The sequence below is a fragment of the Aptenodytes patagonicus genome, chromosome 3, assembly GCF_965638725.1.
Source record: "Aptenodytes patagonicus chromosome 3, bAptPat1.pri.cur, whole genome shotgun sequence".
In the NCBI taxonomy this organism is placed as follows: domain Eukaryota; kingdom Metazoa; phylum Chordata; class Aves; order Sphenisciformes; family Spheniscidae; genus Aptenodytes; species Aptenodytes patagonicus.
In genome coordinates, this window is record NC_134951.1 from 31595348 (window position 1) to 31610592 (window position 15245).

The following is a 15245-nucleotide window of genomic DNA, read 5'->3' on the forward strand; positions in this document are numbered from 1 at the left end:
TCCACGGAGGTCTCAGATATGGATAACTGGAAAGAAAACGAATGCATGGGTCTCCATTAATAGCACTCTATCCAGAAAGTGCAAAGATAAATGTTCTAAAGAATGTGAAGTGCTCAAATACTGCTGTAACAAAATCTCTGTAAACACTTCAAAAATACTGTATTAAAAACTTTCCACAGAAAGTGTGAACTGAAACCTGAACAGCTATTAGGTTAGATGCAGGATGAGTACATTATCTAGAAATGAAAATACCTTCTAGTATGAGACTAATAATTCAAGTCAGATAACCAAAATCAGAGAAAAAGTTTCCACTGTCTGAAATTCCAGCCAATCATTTTTATTTTAATTTTTGTTACAAGAATCTGGAAAGTGAAATTGGAATGCAAACATTTCTTCATATTTCTATGAAAGTCAAGAAGAAGGTATGTCAGTGGGAAATGGTAAGTGATATACTCTTACCTCAGAAAATGGAAACCCTTGAAGAAGTTTTTTAAGGCACACACATACTGTGTCAAAACATGTAAGAGGAACTAGAACCTGTCAAAACTTAAGGAAAAAAGAATCTCTGCATGTGCCAAAAACTAGAGCCTCTTAACTAAGAACACAGAGGACTTCTCTGCAGGGGAAGTAGTATGAGAATTCAGATTAAAGACAAACATAAATTCAAGACAAAATTGAAGAGTAATAATTCTATGCAATTGGGATCAAATTGATTTAGATTTTGATTAAAAATGAAAGTAATCATTATCCTATGATAGTGAACATTAAACATTTGTAATTTATATGTGCAATGTTTTTGAATGGTTTAATTATTTTACAAGCTGAAAATTACTCTTTTTTTGTTTTCTGTGATTTTACTTCATGGTTATGATATACCTGGAATTATATCACATTACAAATTAAAGCGGGTGAAGATCAAAACTTTCAGGCAGGACTAACCTAACAGCTTTAAACATCTTTGATCAGCTTTCTGTGTTTTAGGTAATTGGTCTATGGAGCTTCTATTACCAGCAGTTACAGATTTTTTGAGGGAAGAATTAACCTGTGTAATTTTAGAAATCTATGTTTAGATAAGATGAAATATGCTCCAGAATCTCCCCTAATGTGAAGGAGCCCAAGAAGTACTCAGCTGAAAAAGACACAGAGTAGAAGAGGGTGTAAACAAGTGAAGGGTTGGCAGGATGCAAGTATAGGGAAAATGAGAAAGTGCCACATGTAATGTTTCTACTGAGCCCTTATTTCTCACATCCAGAAAAATTAAGAACATTAGTTCTATAGATATCCTTTAATAAGAAAACCAACTTTTAAAAATCTGGAATAGTTTAGATTCTATTAGATAGATATGCTGCAGAGGAATTCACTTGCCGTATTAAAACCATCACTTGTTCTACTGCTTCTGTAATTCCTATAAATAAAAAGCTAATACCCTTCAAACTTGTAGACATTCCTGTAGTTAAGAAACATGATATTTTCCATTTATATCCTTTTGTCAGCTGATTTATACTTCTGGATCTCTTTTGTTATCAGGAGAACAAACCAATGTTTTTTAGCTATATTGAAAAAAAATAAATCTTTTTTCTTCCACCAAAGATCCAGATATACACTTCAGTTAACAGCATTTACAGAAATATAGAAGTTTACTGAGAATTCTAAAGAATCTTTAGAATTACTATTAATTACCACCAGGTTACAAGTCAGCTATCTCTTCTAAATCCATAAAGAAAATGTATTTCTGTGACATATTCCCGGTTCTTTTCAAAAAGGATTGAAAAGGCATTTCTAAATCTACACTCTGTAACAAAAGAAAGTGTACTAATTTTTCACCACCTGAATCTCATGGCACACATTCATTTCCCTTTCCTTATTACAGTCTCCTTTACATGGGCCACAGAAATTCAAAGGCTTGTTCAGACAGTATAGAATGCTTAAATTTTCTCCTTAAATACTGATTTTACTTCTGTTCTGCTGCCACTTGTGGTCTGTTATATGTTATAGTTCTTAAGATGTAGCTTTCTTTCAAGAGCAGAAACTGCCGTGAGATGGCCAACCTTACCTGCCATGTGTATTTTCCCACACGTGTCAGGTGTTCAGACAGAAGGAAGTATAAATCTGCAGATTTTAGTAGAAACATTATACAAACCCAACAGCAATCACTAGGCAGCTTGAAGCAGTTCAACAAACAAGACAAGTATACACAGTAAGAATAAATATTTGGAAGGCCAGTAAAAAAGAAGTTAAGACATAAACATGTTTTCTTTTTGGATTTTTTTAGTCTTTAGCTTCACAGGTAATTGTTCTACCCACATCAGAGAATTAAATTTATACACCTGTGTAGACATTTTCAGGTGTGAAAAGTGAATATCTTTGCAAAGATATGTGGGAAAATAAGTGAAAATGGCATCATTGCTAATATGCAAATGACAGATTTTCATGTATAATTTCTGTATATTATGAAGATATATCTTTCAATTTTTAACTTAACTATTGGAGCTGAAATATTCATGGGAATGTCAACAGTTCCAGCAAAATGGAACATTATGTTTGAAAACTTGGTTTTAAAGCATCCATCACAAAATCTTAAGATCAAAATCTTAATGCTTGCACTCGCCAGAACCCAAGAGATAACGGCCTGCTAGGAAGCCCATTTTCTTGCTTCTCCTTCCAATATAAATTATATAGTATTTATATAATTTCTAATAAAAAGATGACAAAACATTTTTACCACCTGATGAAAACTTGTAAAATTATTCCATCCACCACTGATATGAAATTATATTTCCATACAGAATCATAAACAATTTTTTTACAGTAACATATGTTACTGGAGAAGTTTAGAATGGAAGTAAAGAACAATAAATTGAATAAAGGCTAGGAAAAAAATTTACATAGGCTAAACACAATTTACATGCTCTGGAACTGTAGAAAGAAGGTAAAACTAAGGTTGGCATAAGGAAAAAAAACTCTTCCAGAATAACTATGGTGGGAAAATTCCATGCAAACCCTTCTGACACAGCTTCAAAGTTTTTCCTAGAATACTTAAAATTCTGTGGTTCACTAAGCAAAAAATTATAAAATCAAAACCACTGTCATTTTAAAAAATAATCTTACTCAAAAGAGCAATTTCCATTGAAATCTGTGGGATCACTTATGGGAGTGTGGTAAGCGGGAACTCAAGGCCTCCAACCACTGCCACTTCCTCAGAATTTCCTTGGAGCCTTTCATTGTATTGACAAAGAAAGAGATATAAATTATGAAGTGTACATCATGTGCTGCTTTTATCTCTAAAACCACAATGAATGCTTTTGATATGATAATATTAAACTGGTTAAATAGTGGTACTAGCTTGGATTTATGAAACACACCCTTGTGCAACAAAATTCTCTAAGTTCTACTCTTCTTCCTGATATTATTTTTCTTTACTTTTAAAACAAAATATGTTTGCCCCAAATGTACACCTGCTACTCCTGCAGAGCTAGAAGACTGAAAAGCCACAGAATCACTTTGGTTAGCAGTTTAAAAATATTTTTTTCTCATCAGTATTCCTTTTGAGATTTTCTGCAATGTGTGATTGGCTCTAAGTTTCATGGTGGACTACTAGCTTTTAAATTTCATGTTTGGGAGGAGAAAAAAGCATTAGTTTCTGCTTCTGGTACGGAAAGATTTTGTGTACTGGTACACCTGAAAGTAACTTTTCTCTGATTAAATGTAATTTAGGAACATTAATATTTTCTCTGATATTCAAAAGCAGAAACTAATTTATAAGGATATAATCTGAGAAAGACTACAGAATTTATTTTGAGGCAGCAGCATCTTGAATTTATTTGATACGATTTTGAATATTTTGAATTGGCAGTCCCTCCACCTAATTCAGTGGAGTTTATTTTGCACTGATTAAATACAAAATAACATCAAAATGTCCCTAGAATTATCCAGTATTTGTATCCATATAACTGAACTAGGCATAAGGGAACTATATTTTTGTTAAATCAGTACAAATTTTTTTTATAAAAACAATGGTAGAAGCAGATTCACTGGGATACAGAGAATGAAATTAAGGAGCATAATACAACTACCAATTATGCCCACTGTGGTGTTCTTCCTCGGTACACAAAGAAGGCATCCACACCCTCTCTTCCTTTCACAGCATCGTTTCAGCTGCACCTAAACTCTCAGTACATAATCCTGAGACAGTCTGCATGCTTCATTCCATGTTGCCTAACATACTTAAATCTCTGAGCACTGTCTACCCAAAGTACTCAACCACACTTGTGAGACATTTCAGCGAAGCCACCGAGGCGAAGGGCTCCGGAGCGGAGGATCGCGACGGGGGACCCTTCCTGAAGCGGCAAAAAACCGCGGCCAAACCCGCGAAAAGGAAAAGCGCAGGGAGCGAGAGGGAGCCCCAGCCCCGCCATTCCCCGAGCCGGAGGAGGGCGTTCCTGACGAGCGGCAGCTCTGACTCAGCGTGGGCGGGGACAAGAGGGGCGGCAGCCAAACCTCCTCACTTACAAGAGCAGCTCCAGGGAGCGCGAGCGACCCGGAGCGCGGCGAACAGGGCGGGCAAACAGGACGTGGCGCGTCAGAAGGGCGTGGCGCGGCAGTTTGCGCGGGCAGGGCGTGCAGGGAAGGCGAGCGGGCAAGGCACAGCCCCGCTCCCGGCTCCAGAGGCCAACTCAACTGGTAATCGTCGGCTTCCGAGAAGAGGACCGGCTATGGTTTCCACTCGGCCGAAAGCCGTCGCCAGAAGGAATGTGGCGACCCAGACGGAGCTCACACGCAAGCATACAGCTGTCCAGGTCTCTGGCTGCAGGGAGTGCCTGAGCCTGTCAGCTGTGCCGGAGGGCGGCAGAGACACCACCTGTGTGCGGTGTGACCAGGTGGATGATCTGCTCGGCCTGGTGGCAGAGCTGAAGGAGGAGGTGGAAAGGTTGAGGAGTATCCGGGAGTGTGAGAGGGAGATAGATTGGTGGAGCCGCACCCTACCGTCCCTGAGGCAGAGGCAGCAGAAGGAGGCTCCGCGAGAAGCAGAGGATCCCCTGCCTTCTTGCCACCAGGTAGAAAAAGGGGACCTAAGCGACGGGGGGGGATGGAAACGGGTCCCTGCTCGGCGTGCCAGGCGAACCCCTGCCCGGCCTCCCTCACCTTCCCGGTTGCCTTTACACAACAGATATGGGGCCCTGGAACTTGAGGGCGAGGCAAGCGAGGATGTAGACGAAGGTCCATCCGGGGGGTCGCCTAGGGTGAGGCAGTCAGCCCCACGCATTACGACTGCCGCTGCTAAGAAAAAAAGGAGGGTAATTGTCATAGGCGATTCCCTTCTGAGGGGAACAGAGGGCCCGATATGCCGACCGGACCCGTCCCACAGGGAAGTCTGCTGCCTCCCTGGGGCCCGGGTCAGAGACATCACTAGGAAGCTCCCTGGTTTGGTACGGCCTTCTGATTACTACCCGCTGCTGGTTATACAGGCTGGCAGTGATGAGGTTGCGGAGAGAAGTCCTGCAGCGATCAAAAGGGACTTCAGGGCACTGGGGCGACTGGTTCAAGGATCGGGAGCACAGGTAGTGTTTTCCTCTATCCCTACAGTGGCAGGGAAGGATACTGAAAGGAGCAGGAAAACACACCTGATCAACGCGTGGCTCAGGGGCTGGTGCCGTCAGAGGAATTTTGGCTTTTTTGATCATGGGGAGGTTTACATGGCACCGGGCCTGCTGGTGACAGACGGAGTCCAGCTGTCTCACAAGGGAAAAAGGATCATGGCTCATGAATTGGCAGGGCTCATTGAGAGGGCTTTAAACTAGGTTCGAAGGGGGAAGGGGATAAAACCAGGCTCGCTAGAGATGAGCCGAGGGGTGGCGTGCCGATGCCGGGGGCGAAATCGATAGCCCAGCTCAAGTGCATCTACAGCAATGCACGCAGCATGGGCGGCAAGCAGGAGGAGCTGGAAGCCATTGTGCAGCGGGAGAGATATGACTTAGTCGCCCTCACAGAAACATGGTGGGGTGACTCTCACGACTGGAGTGCTGCAATGGATGGCTACAGACTCTTCAGAAGGGACAGGCGAGGAAGGAGAGGCGGTGGGGTGGCCCTGTATGTTAGGGAGTGTTTCGATTGTCTAGAGCTCAACGATTGTGATGATGGTATGGTTGAGTGTCTATGGGTAAGGATGAGGGGGAAGGCCAACGAGGCAGATATCCTGCTGGGAGTCTGTTATAGACCACCCAACCAGGATGAAGGGGCGGATGAAGCGTTCTATAAGCGGCTGGCAGAAGTTTCTCAATCGCTAGCCCTTGTTCTCGTGGGGGATTTCAACTTCCCGGATGTCTGCTGGAAATACAACACGGCAGAGAGGAAGCAGTCTAGGAGGTTCCTGGAGTGTGTGGAAGACAACTTCCTGACACAGCTGGTAAGTGAGCCTACCAGGGGAGGTGCCTCGCTCGACCTGCTGTTTACAAACAGAGAAGGACTGGTGGGAGATGTGGTGGTCGGAGGCCGTCTTGGGCTTAGCGACCATGAAATGATAGAATTCTCGCTTCTTGGTGAAGTAAGGAGGGGGGGCAGCAAAACCGCAACCATGGACTTCCGGAGGGCGGACTTTGGCCTGTTCAGGACGCTGGTTGAGAGAGTCCCGTGGGAGACGGTCCTGAAGGGCAAAGGGGTCCAGGAAGGCTGGATGATCTTCAAGAAGGAAGTCTTAAAGGCGCAGGAGCAGGCTGTCCCTGTATGCCGTAAGAAGAATGGGCGGGGAAGACGACCGGCCTGGCTGAACAGGGAGCTCTTGCTGGGACTCAGGAAAAAAAGGAGAGTTTACCGCTTGTGGAAGAAGGGGCAGGCGACTCAAGAAGAGTACAGGGATCTTGTTAGGTCGTGCAGAGAAGAAATGAGAAAGGCAAAAGCTCAGCTAGAACGCAATCTGGCCGCTGTCGTTAGAGACAACAAAAAAAGTTTTTACAAATATATTAATGACAAGAAGAGAGCCAGGGAGAATCTCCATCCCTTATTGGATGCAAGGGGGAACATTGTCACTGAGGATGAGGAAAAGGCTGAGGTACTCAATGCCTTCTTTGCCTCAGTCTTTAACAGGCAGACCAGTTATCCTCAGGGTACTCGGCCCCCCGAGCTGGAAGACGGGGACGGCGAGCAGGATGAAGCCCCCGTAATCCAGGAGGAAGCAGTCAATGACCTGCTATGCCACCTGGACACTCACAAGTCTATGGGGCCGGATGGGATCCACCTGAGAGTGCTGAGGGAGCTGGCGGAGGTGCTCGCCAAGCCGCTCTCCATCATTTATCAGCAGTCCTGGTTAACGGGGGAGGTCCCGGAAGACTGGAGGCTTGCCAATGTGACGCCCATCCACAAGAAGGGCCGGAAGGAGGATCCGGGGAACTACAGGCCTGTCAGCCTGACCTCGGTGCCGGGGAAGATTATGGAGCGGTTCATCTTGAGGGCGCTCACAAGGCATGAGCGGGACAACCAGGGGATCCGGCCTAGCCAGCACGGGTTCATGAGAGGCAGGTCCTGCTTGACCAACCTGATCTCCTTCTATGACCAGGTGACCCGCCTAGTGGATGAGGGAAAGGCTGTGGATGTGGTCTACCTGGACTTCAGCAAGGCCTTTGACACTGTCTCCCACAGCATTCTCCTCGAGAAGCTGGCGGCTCACGGCTTAGACAGGTGGACTCTGCGCTGGGTCAAAAACTGGCTGGACGGCCGGGCCCAGAGAGTTGTGGTGAATGGAGTTACCTCCAGTTGGCGGCCGGTCACGAGCGGTGTTCCCCAGGGCTCAGTACTGGGGCCGGTCTTGTTTAATATCTTTATTGATGATCTGGATGAGGGGATTGAGTGCACCCTCAGTAAGTTTGCAGACGACACCAAGTTGGGCGGGAGTGTTGATCTGCTTGAGGGTAGGAAGGCTCTGCAGAGGGACCTGGACAGGCTGGATCGATGGGCCCAGGCCAACTGTATGAGGTTCAACAAGGCCAAGTGCCGGGTCCTGCACTTCGGCCACAACAACCCCATGCAGCGCTACAGGCTTGGGGAAGAGTGGCTGGAAAGCTGCCCAGCAGAGAAGGACCTGGGGGTGTTGGTCGACAGCCGGCTGAACATGAGCCGGCAGTGTGCCCAGGCAGCCAAGAAGGCCAATGGCATCCTGGCCTGTATCAGAAATAGTGTGGCCAGTAGGAGTAGGGAAGTGATCGTGCCCCTGTACTCGGCCCTGGTGAGGCCGCACCTCGAATACTGTGTTCAGTTTTGGGCCCCTCACTACAAGAAGGACGTTGAGGTGCTGGAGCGTGTCCAGAGAAGGGCAACGAGGCTGGTGAGGGGTCTGGAGAACAAGTCTTATGAGGAGCGGCTGAGGGAACTGGGACTGTTCAGCCTGGAGAAAAGGAGGCTGAGGGGAGACCTCATCGCTCTCTACAACTACCTGAAAGGAGGTTGTAGCGAGGTGGGTGTTGGTCTTTTCTCCGAAGTAACAAGCGATAGGACGAGAGGAAATGGCCTCAAGTTGCGGCAGGGGAGGTTTAGATTGGATGTAAGGAAAAATTTCTTTACTGCAAGAGTGGTGAAACATTGGAACAGGCTGCCCAGGGAAGTGGTGGAGTCCCCATCCCTGGAGGTTTTTAAAAGACGTGTAGATGAGGCGCTTAGGGACATGGTTTAGTGGGCATGGTGGTGTTGGGTTGACGGTTGGACTCGATGATCTTAGAGGTCTTTTCCAACCTCAATGATTCTATGATTCTATGATTCTATGACATATGAAGTATGTGCAGATTACTTGCCTTATCATATCAGTTGGTCAGAACTAAACATATAAATGTGACAATTTCTAGGTTTCTCAAAATAATTTGAAAACTTACAAGCAACAAAGATGAAATTCCACAGCCCACATAGATTTACATCATGGTGTGAAAGCTCAAGATAACACTCCTCTAATTCTCAACACTACTCTAAGGAGCCCATTAATTCCAAGTACAGGCTAGCTCTCACTTGACAATTGCAGAAACCTAAAAACAAAAGGCAGAGACATCTAAAAAATTATCAAGTTTAATATGCTTTTCAATGCACTTTCATTTTAAATGATGATTGTGAATGAAAGTGTGGCAGACCTGCTACTAACTAAAGCTTAGGTTGTAACTCTGCCTTGTGTAGCTGGATGGAAACAAAAAGGAGAGGATATACTATTCATCTTTGTGTAATTTCTGTATAAAAGGCAATGGAGAAGCACACATCTTTGTAATTATGGGAAAGCACAGAGAGTGAAAGAGTTGGAATCTGATTTTCAGTTACAAATTTTGCATATTTGATGTTTTCAAAGATAAGCAAATTCACTATGTGTAAAATAGTTGAGTTGTGAACTAGGCAAACAGCATCCAGCACTGCAAATTCTGTTTCGAAACTACTCCAACCACCATCCCTCCCCAGCTTCGTAAATTTACTACTTTCAGATCAAAATCTTTTCCAACAAGTAGCGATAGAAACAAATTTGGCTCTGGTGGTAGGAGTACAGTACACTTATCCAGGTTTTCAGAAAACACCACTTCCTCCTGAGAATAACAGGGAAACTTCCATGTTGGATTTTTTTTTTTTTAACAGACGTTTAATTATTAGGGCTTATGGGTAGATAGCAAGCTTTACTTTAACTTTGGCTGGAAGCCAACTACTTTGCAGTGATGAGGCAAACAAAATCATTAAATGCCGAATATATTCAAAGTACATCCAGTGTCATTCCTTGAATTCTTCTTGAAGGACAAACAACTCCTCTTGAAATTGAAATAACTAACAAGTATAAAACACTTCAACATAAAAGACTGCCACATCACCACTTATCCATGATTCTTAGCAAATTCTGCAGCCATGTAGCTTAGGCAGCTGCAGCAACAACCCAGCTATAACATACAAGAATTTGAGATAACATTTTGAAAAGCAGTAAATATAGATGTTCAATTTGGGACTACAGTGTTTTACATCTAAAGAAAATGTTATACAGATAATAATAAAAGGCATAATTAAATAATGCCATGAAGCTTATACTACTTTTAACCCTGGCCTATAAATATTTACATAGTACAGGTGAATTCACATATATTACTTCCAGATTAAAATAAAAATAACAAAAATTAATAAAAATAAATTATATTAAATCAAGAAGATTTCTTTGTGTAGACAAACCCTAGGAAGCTGCAGTGAACAGAGAATGCTCCTAATGATTTTGTCTTTGTGGAGTAAATCTATCACATAGATTGCACAAACATATTTTTCTAGCTCTTCCTGGGTTCAGGAAGAAATCACCCCACTTCCCAGGTTTTCCATTTGGATAGAAATTACAAGCTAAAATATATAATGAAATATTCAGCTGGCAGAGAAGCCTATTTTTCTTGCTGACTAGTGAAAAGCATACTGTCTCAGAAGTTCATGCCGTATACTGAGGAATGAAATATGCAGGCAAGAAGAAACATTCTTATGTAGTATTAACAAGCATATGTCCAAGTCTGCAAGTATACTCTCTGGGGACCACAAAAGAATCCTCTGAAGCATGAAACCACAGTAAATACTCTGAAATATGGCAAATTTGCAGAACTTAAGATACTTCTGCAAGTCAAAAAATCTTTGGAACCAAGATCACAATTATAATAAAAAGCAAGTCTCAACCCAACTATGGAGAAGCTGTTTCTCTGTAATAAATTGTTCAAAACTTCTTCAACATTTGTATTTTAGAGCTGTAACACTTATTACTGGAGTCATATGCTTACTATGTTCTTTCTTGTCAGGAAGCAGCATTTTCAGTTGTAAGTTATGTTTTGCTCAGTGAGTCATAAATTAAAGAACTTTCCAGAGGAACACAAAGAATGATGGTTCAAATTTTATAATGTATCATGCATTAGAATACCAAAAGGCTTCTACTGCATTTTAATGACTCATTTTGCTGCTGAATAGGAAATGCCAGCTGATGTACACTAAAGTTAACAAGGACCTGAAGGAGCTAAAACTGATACTTAGCTTCAAGTATCATTGGTACTCACTGTAAAGAATTGTGCCATTTAGAGCAGTTGTTTTCACTGTCAAGTACAGACTTGTCAGATTGCTTGTTTCCTGCCCAGATGCAGTCCTGGTGTCAGATACAGATGTCAGAGAAGGTAGTTCCAAATAAGAATTTCCAGTGAAGGATGGAAAAAACAGTGCTGTGTCTGAAATGAATAATGAAAAGCTAATTTTATTAATTTATTACAAAATAAAGTAATAAAATACAATATAATCAGCAAAGCACACTTAAAAATATCCATTCTTCTGAATACCTGTGAATAGTGTAATCAACTATATTATTCGCAGAGCATGCATATAAATTTATTTAATTTCAAACATTCAAGTTAAATATGCAGAAAATGAAAATGTTCTAGCATCTGTATATTAGCAGAAGTGAAAAGACCATTATAGGAGGGACTACTGCTAGAAGATGCAATAAAGTTCAAAAGTTTGTCACAGATTTTCATTTTTACAGGTGTGTCCGTGCAGAACTTTTGTCCTATGACATCCCTGTGACGTACTTTTGGTTTATAGTTGTAGATAAGAAACACAGGTTTTCTTCATTTTGAGGATACTCAAATGTTCTGGTTTTGAAATTATGATGAGGATGCTATTGGGCAGTATATACATTTTTCCACTACACTACTCCTGTCTTGAAAATAAATAATCACAAGATAAAATTTTTAACTATGAAGGCTTAACATTTGCAACATTTATTGCATTAATTACCTTTGTCATTATTTTTTTTGGGTTTTTTTTTTCCCCTGTAGCTGTGATAATAATACCACTCAAGCAAGAAAAAAGGCAGAATTTCTTCCTGATACCTTAAGCGTCCTAGTTAAGCAATGCTCCTTGAAGAGTGTCCAAATTCATCACCAAAGATGTGAAAAAGGAATGAGCAACAAGAAAAGCAGTCTGAGTTCAGGTAATATTTTTGTAAAGAATTTTTTGATTTAATGAACTAAAACTATATAATGGATTTGTGACTGATGATTAGACATAGGCATGACTAGTACGTGGATTTTTTTTTCAAAATTTTTATTTGTTTTATTAATTTTTTGTTTGTTTGTGAAATCTGCCCATGGTTTATTCTCTGCTGTTTTTATTGGACTTAAGAAAGAAAAAAATGAAACCCCTAGTTAAACAAGCATGTGTTGAAGGGCATTCATTAAAAAAAACCACCACAACTTGACAGCAAAAGAAAGGCAGGATGGAAAGCAAGAAGTAGTTATGTTTCTAAACGGTAGGTCTGGAAAAATCAGGATTGTTGGAGAAAGTGAAAAAACTATGGGATGAAAAAATTCCCTTGAAGGGTGAGGTAAAGGTCAAAGGCATTGCAAATCAGAAGCAGACCTACACAATTATAAGAATGCCGTTTGTCTAATTAAATTCATACTTTCAAGGGAAACAGTACAAGCAGATCTAGTCCAGTGCTGGGCCACAAACATGATTAAGAGACTGGGGCCTCTTTCATATAAGGAAAGGCTGAGAAAGCCAGGACTCCTAAGGCTGCAGAAGAGCAGGCTATGGTGGATCTTATCAATGTCTATAAATACCTGATTGAAGGGAATGGAGTAGAGCGATCCAAACTTTTCTCAGCAGTGCCCCCTGACAGGCAATGGGCACAAATCAAAACCCAGGAAATCTCACCTGAACACTTGAAAACACTTTTTCACTGTGAGGGTGGTCAAACATTGGCACAGATTGACCAGAGAGGTTTGTCAAGTCTCGATCCTTGGAGATTTTCAAAACCTGACTGGACGCGTTTGTGAGAAACCTGCTCTAGGTGACCCTGCTCTGCTTGAGCAGGTGGTTGAACTAGATGATCTCAAGAGGTCCCTTCCAACCTCAACAATTTGGTGATTTTTTGATCTTTCACAGAGAGGCTCTGTGCAGACAACATTAATTCTTATTCTTCAAATGTAGGGCCTTCAGAAACCTCAGTGTAGTACAGTACTCACAATATAGTGGTACATCTTGCAGCTAAAGCTGTTAAAATATCTTTTATTAGGCAGTTTGTGAAAAATACTCAACTTCAAGATTAACTGACACAATTTAGTTTCTACATTAAAAATAACATTTTATGAAGTTTCTTTCAGCTAGCTGAAGGGCAGGGGAGGAGAGAGAGAAGGGGAAGGGAGCATAGGATATCCAGGTAATCTTGAAAGGAAGGACAACCCTATCAGTCCTTTAGCTGGGATAGTTCCCTTCAAAGGAGAGATCTTCCATAAAGACCTGCAACTTCCCAGGGAGTCCAGCACCCTGCGTCCAGAGGTCTCTGCACTAATGGATAGCCAAAACTACTGAGAAAAATGCTATTTCAACTGTGATGACTACACCTGCAGTGCTGCGCCCAAAGCAGCCTAGGCCTCCACCACCAATGCAGTGAAGTCCTCTCAGGAATCAGCAGAAGAGATATAGCAAATACAGAGACTTCACCAGAGACTTAAAGTCATACCTGGCCAACAAAGCCATTCAGAACTGCAAGAACACCCTCTTCCCCATGGTATGCAGGCTATTAGCTTGCTCATCTTCAACAGTCATTCTCTGCCCTAAAGCCGTATGACAGTTGCAATGTGTTGCAACTGTACAACATCAGTAAAGAGGTCACTGAGAGCACAGAGGTTAGTCCTCTCCTTGGATGAAGGGCTTAAGCGGGAGAAAACTAAACAGCGGATATCTCCTTGAGCTTTCATCTTCACACAAACTGAGATTGATTATCTGCAATGTAGGTCAGAAGAAGGAATACAACCTCTACAGGTGGCACAATGAAGCAAAGAAGGCACCAAAAACTTCTTAAGCACAAGACACCAAGAAAAAGCTCCTACCCAGCAAGAGGAATCAACTGTGAAACATTCAAATTCAACAGTTGAGAAGTACTGAAACAGGACATGGTCAGCTGTGCTTTCTATGTCCTGTATTGCAGGGGAGGGAGAGGTTTGAGTAGCCACAGATCCTGCAGGGAAGAACTTCCCATCCTCAAGGAGCGTGCTCTGACAGAACATCCTCTCTACAGGAAAATGTACCCATGAAAACTCTCTAGAGCACTCTTCTTCCTTTGGCTTAAAAGCTAACTTGCAAGCATCAAAAGCTAGCTGATGTGCTTGAACAACAGAAGAAAATCTTTACTGTTAGTCATACTAGTTTGTCATTTTATCTTTTGTAACTTTTTTCTGTAACTACAAAATTGTTTTTAAATACGCATATTCTCTTGTTCCTTAAATCTTTACAAATAATGAAGCTAATTCTGAGGAAATGAATACACAAATGAGAACTCTATTCCAAAAGAAGGTCTGGAGAGGAAACTGCAATTCAGTGGCAAGCATTAGTCAAACAAGTAGCCCAGCATATGGCAAGACAATGAAGAGCATGTAGGAACCCCAGCATCCCAAAGGCACCTGTAGCAATATCCACTAAGTCTAAGTATTCTTGTCTTATCTTGCATATAGTTTCTGTATAAGCTGAAGAGCCTAAAATCTTTAGGTTTGTGATGAAATGCACAGGTAGAATAGTACGGGCAAAGCTGCTTGTCTAGAATATCTTTTTCCACTTCCCTCCTTCTACTAAACTCTGAATTAGCAGGAATTAAAGTCCCACGCAGCACTGAGCATGGCTGCACGCTGGTAGGTTCCATGAAACAAAGCCAAAGAGGGCATATGCTGAACTACAATAAGCTAATAACAGAAATACTATCGATACCAGCTACAATGTGCATCTAAGACTCTACCACAGTATGAAAGTATTTTACGCTGTTTTCTAGTAACATTTACAGATCTTCATATTTTAAGATGGTTGCTGGCAATAAGTAATTTTGTACTTCATTTATTTCACAGGGCAGGCTGACAGAAGAAATGGTTATTTTATTCCCTCCTGGGGCTACTAACACTGTCAGCTCTGTCCATGACCCCAGGGGACTGTTCCACTAGGGCAGTGGTCTCCAAAATGGAGTGCATGAACCCCAGGGGGTATGCAAGACAATTCACTGGCGTGCAGGAAGAAAAATATTAGAACTGCAGCAGTACATATATGTAATTTATAAATAAATACATAAACATACATTGGTGGGGTGTCCTCAAAAATTTTTTACTGATGGGGTGCTCAATCGAAATAGTTTGGAGACCACTGCACTAAGGAAAAACTGAAGGGCAACAGGGACTTACCAACCATGTCCCCCACAAGGAGATGGAATGTAATGGAGTCACCAGCACAGCAGTTCTGTAGTATGG

General features: G+C 42.1%; 1 protein-coding gene across 1 annotated transcript in view; it reads right to left on the bottom strand.

Annotated features, from left to right (window-relative positions):
- Window positions 1-15245, bottom strand: part of EYS (eyes shut homolog) — a 1011092-nt gene that overhangs the window by 186816 nt on the left and 809031 nt on the right. The window contains exon 37 of the mRNA XM_076332996.1: window positions 11019-11183. Within this exon, the coding sequence (XP_076189111.1) occupies window positions 11019-11183 (165 nt within the window). The remainder of the gene's footprint in view (window positions 1-11018; window positions 11184-15245) is intronic.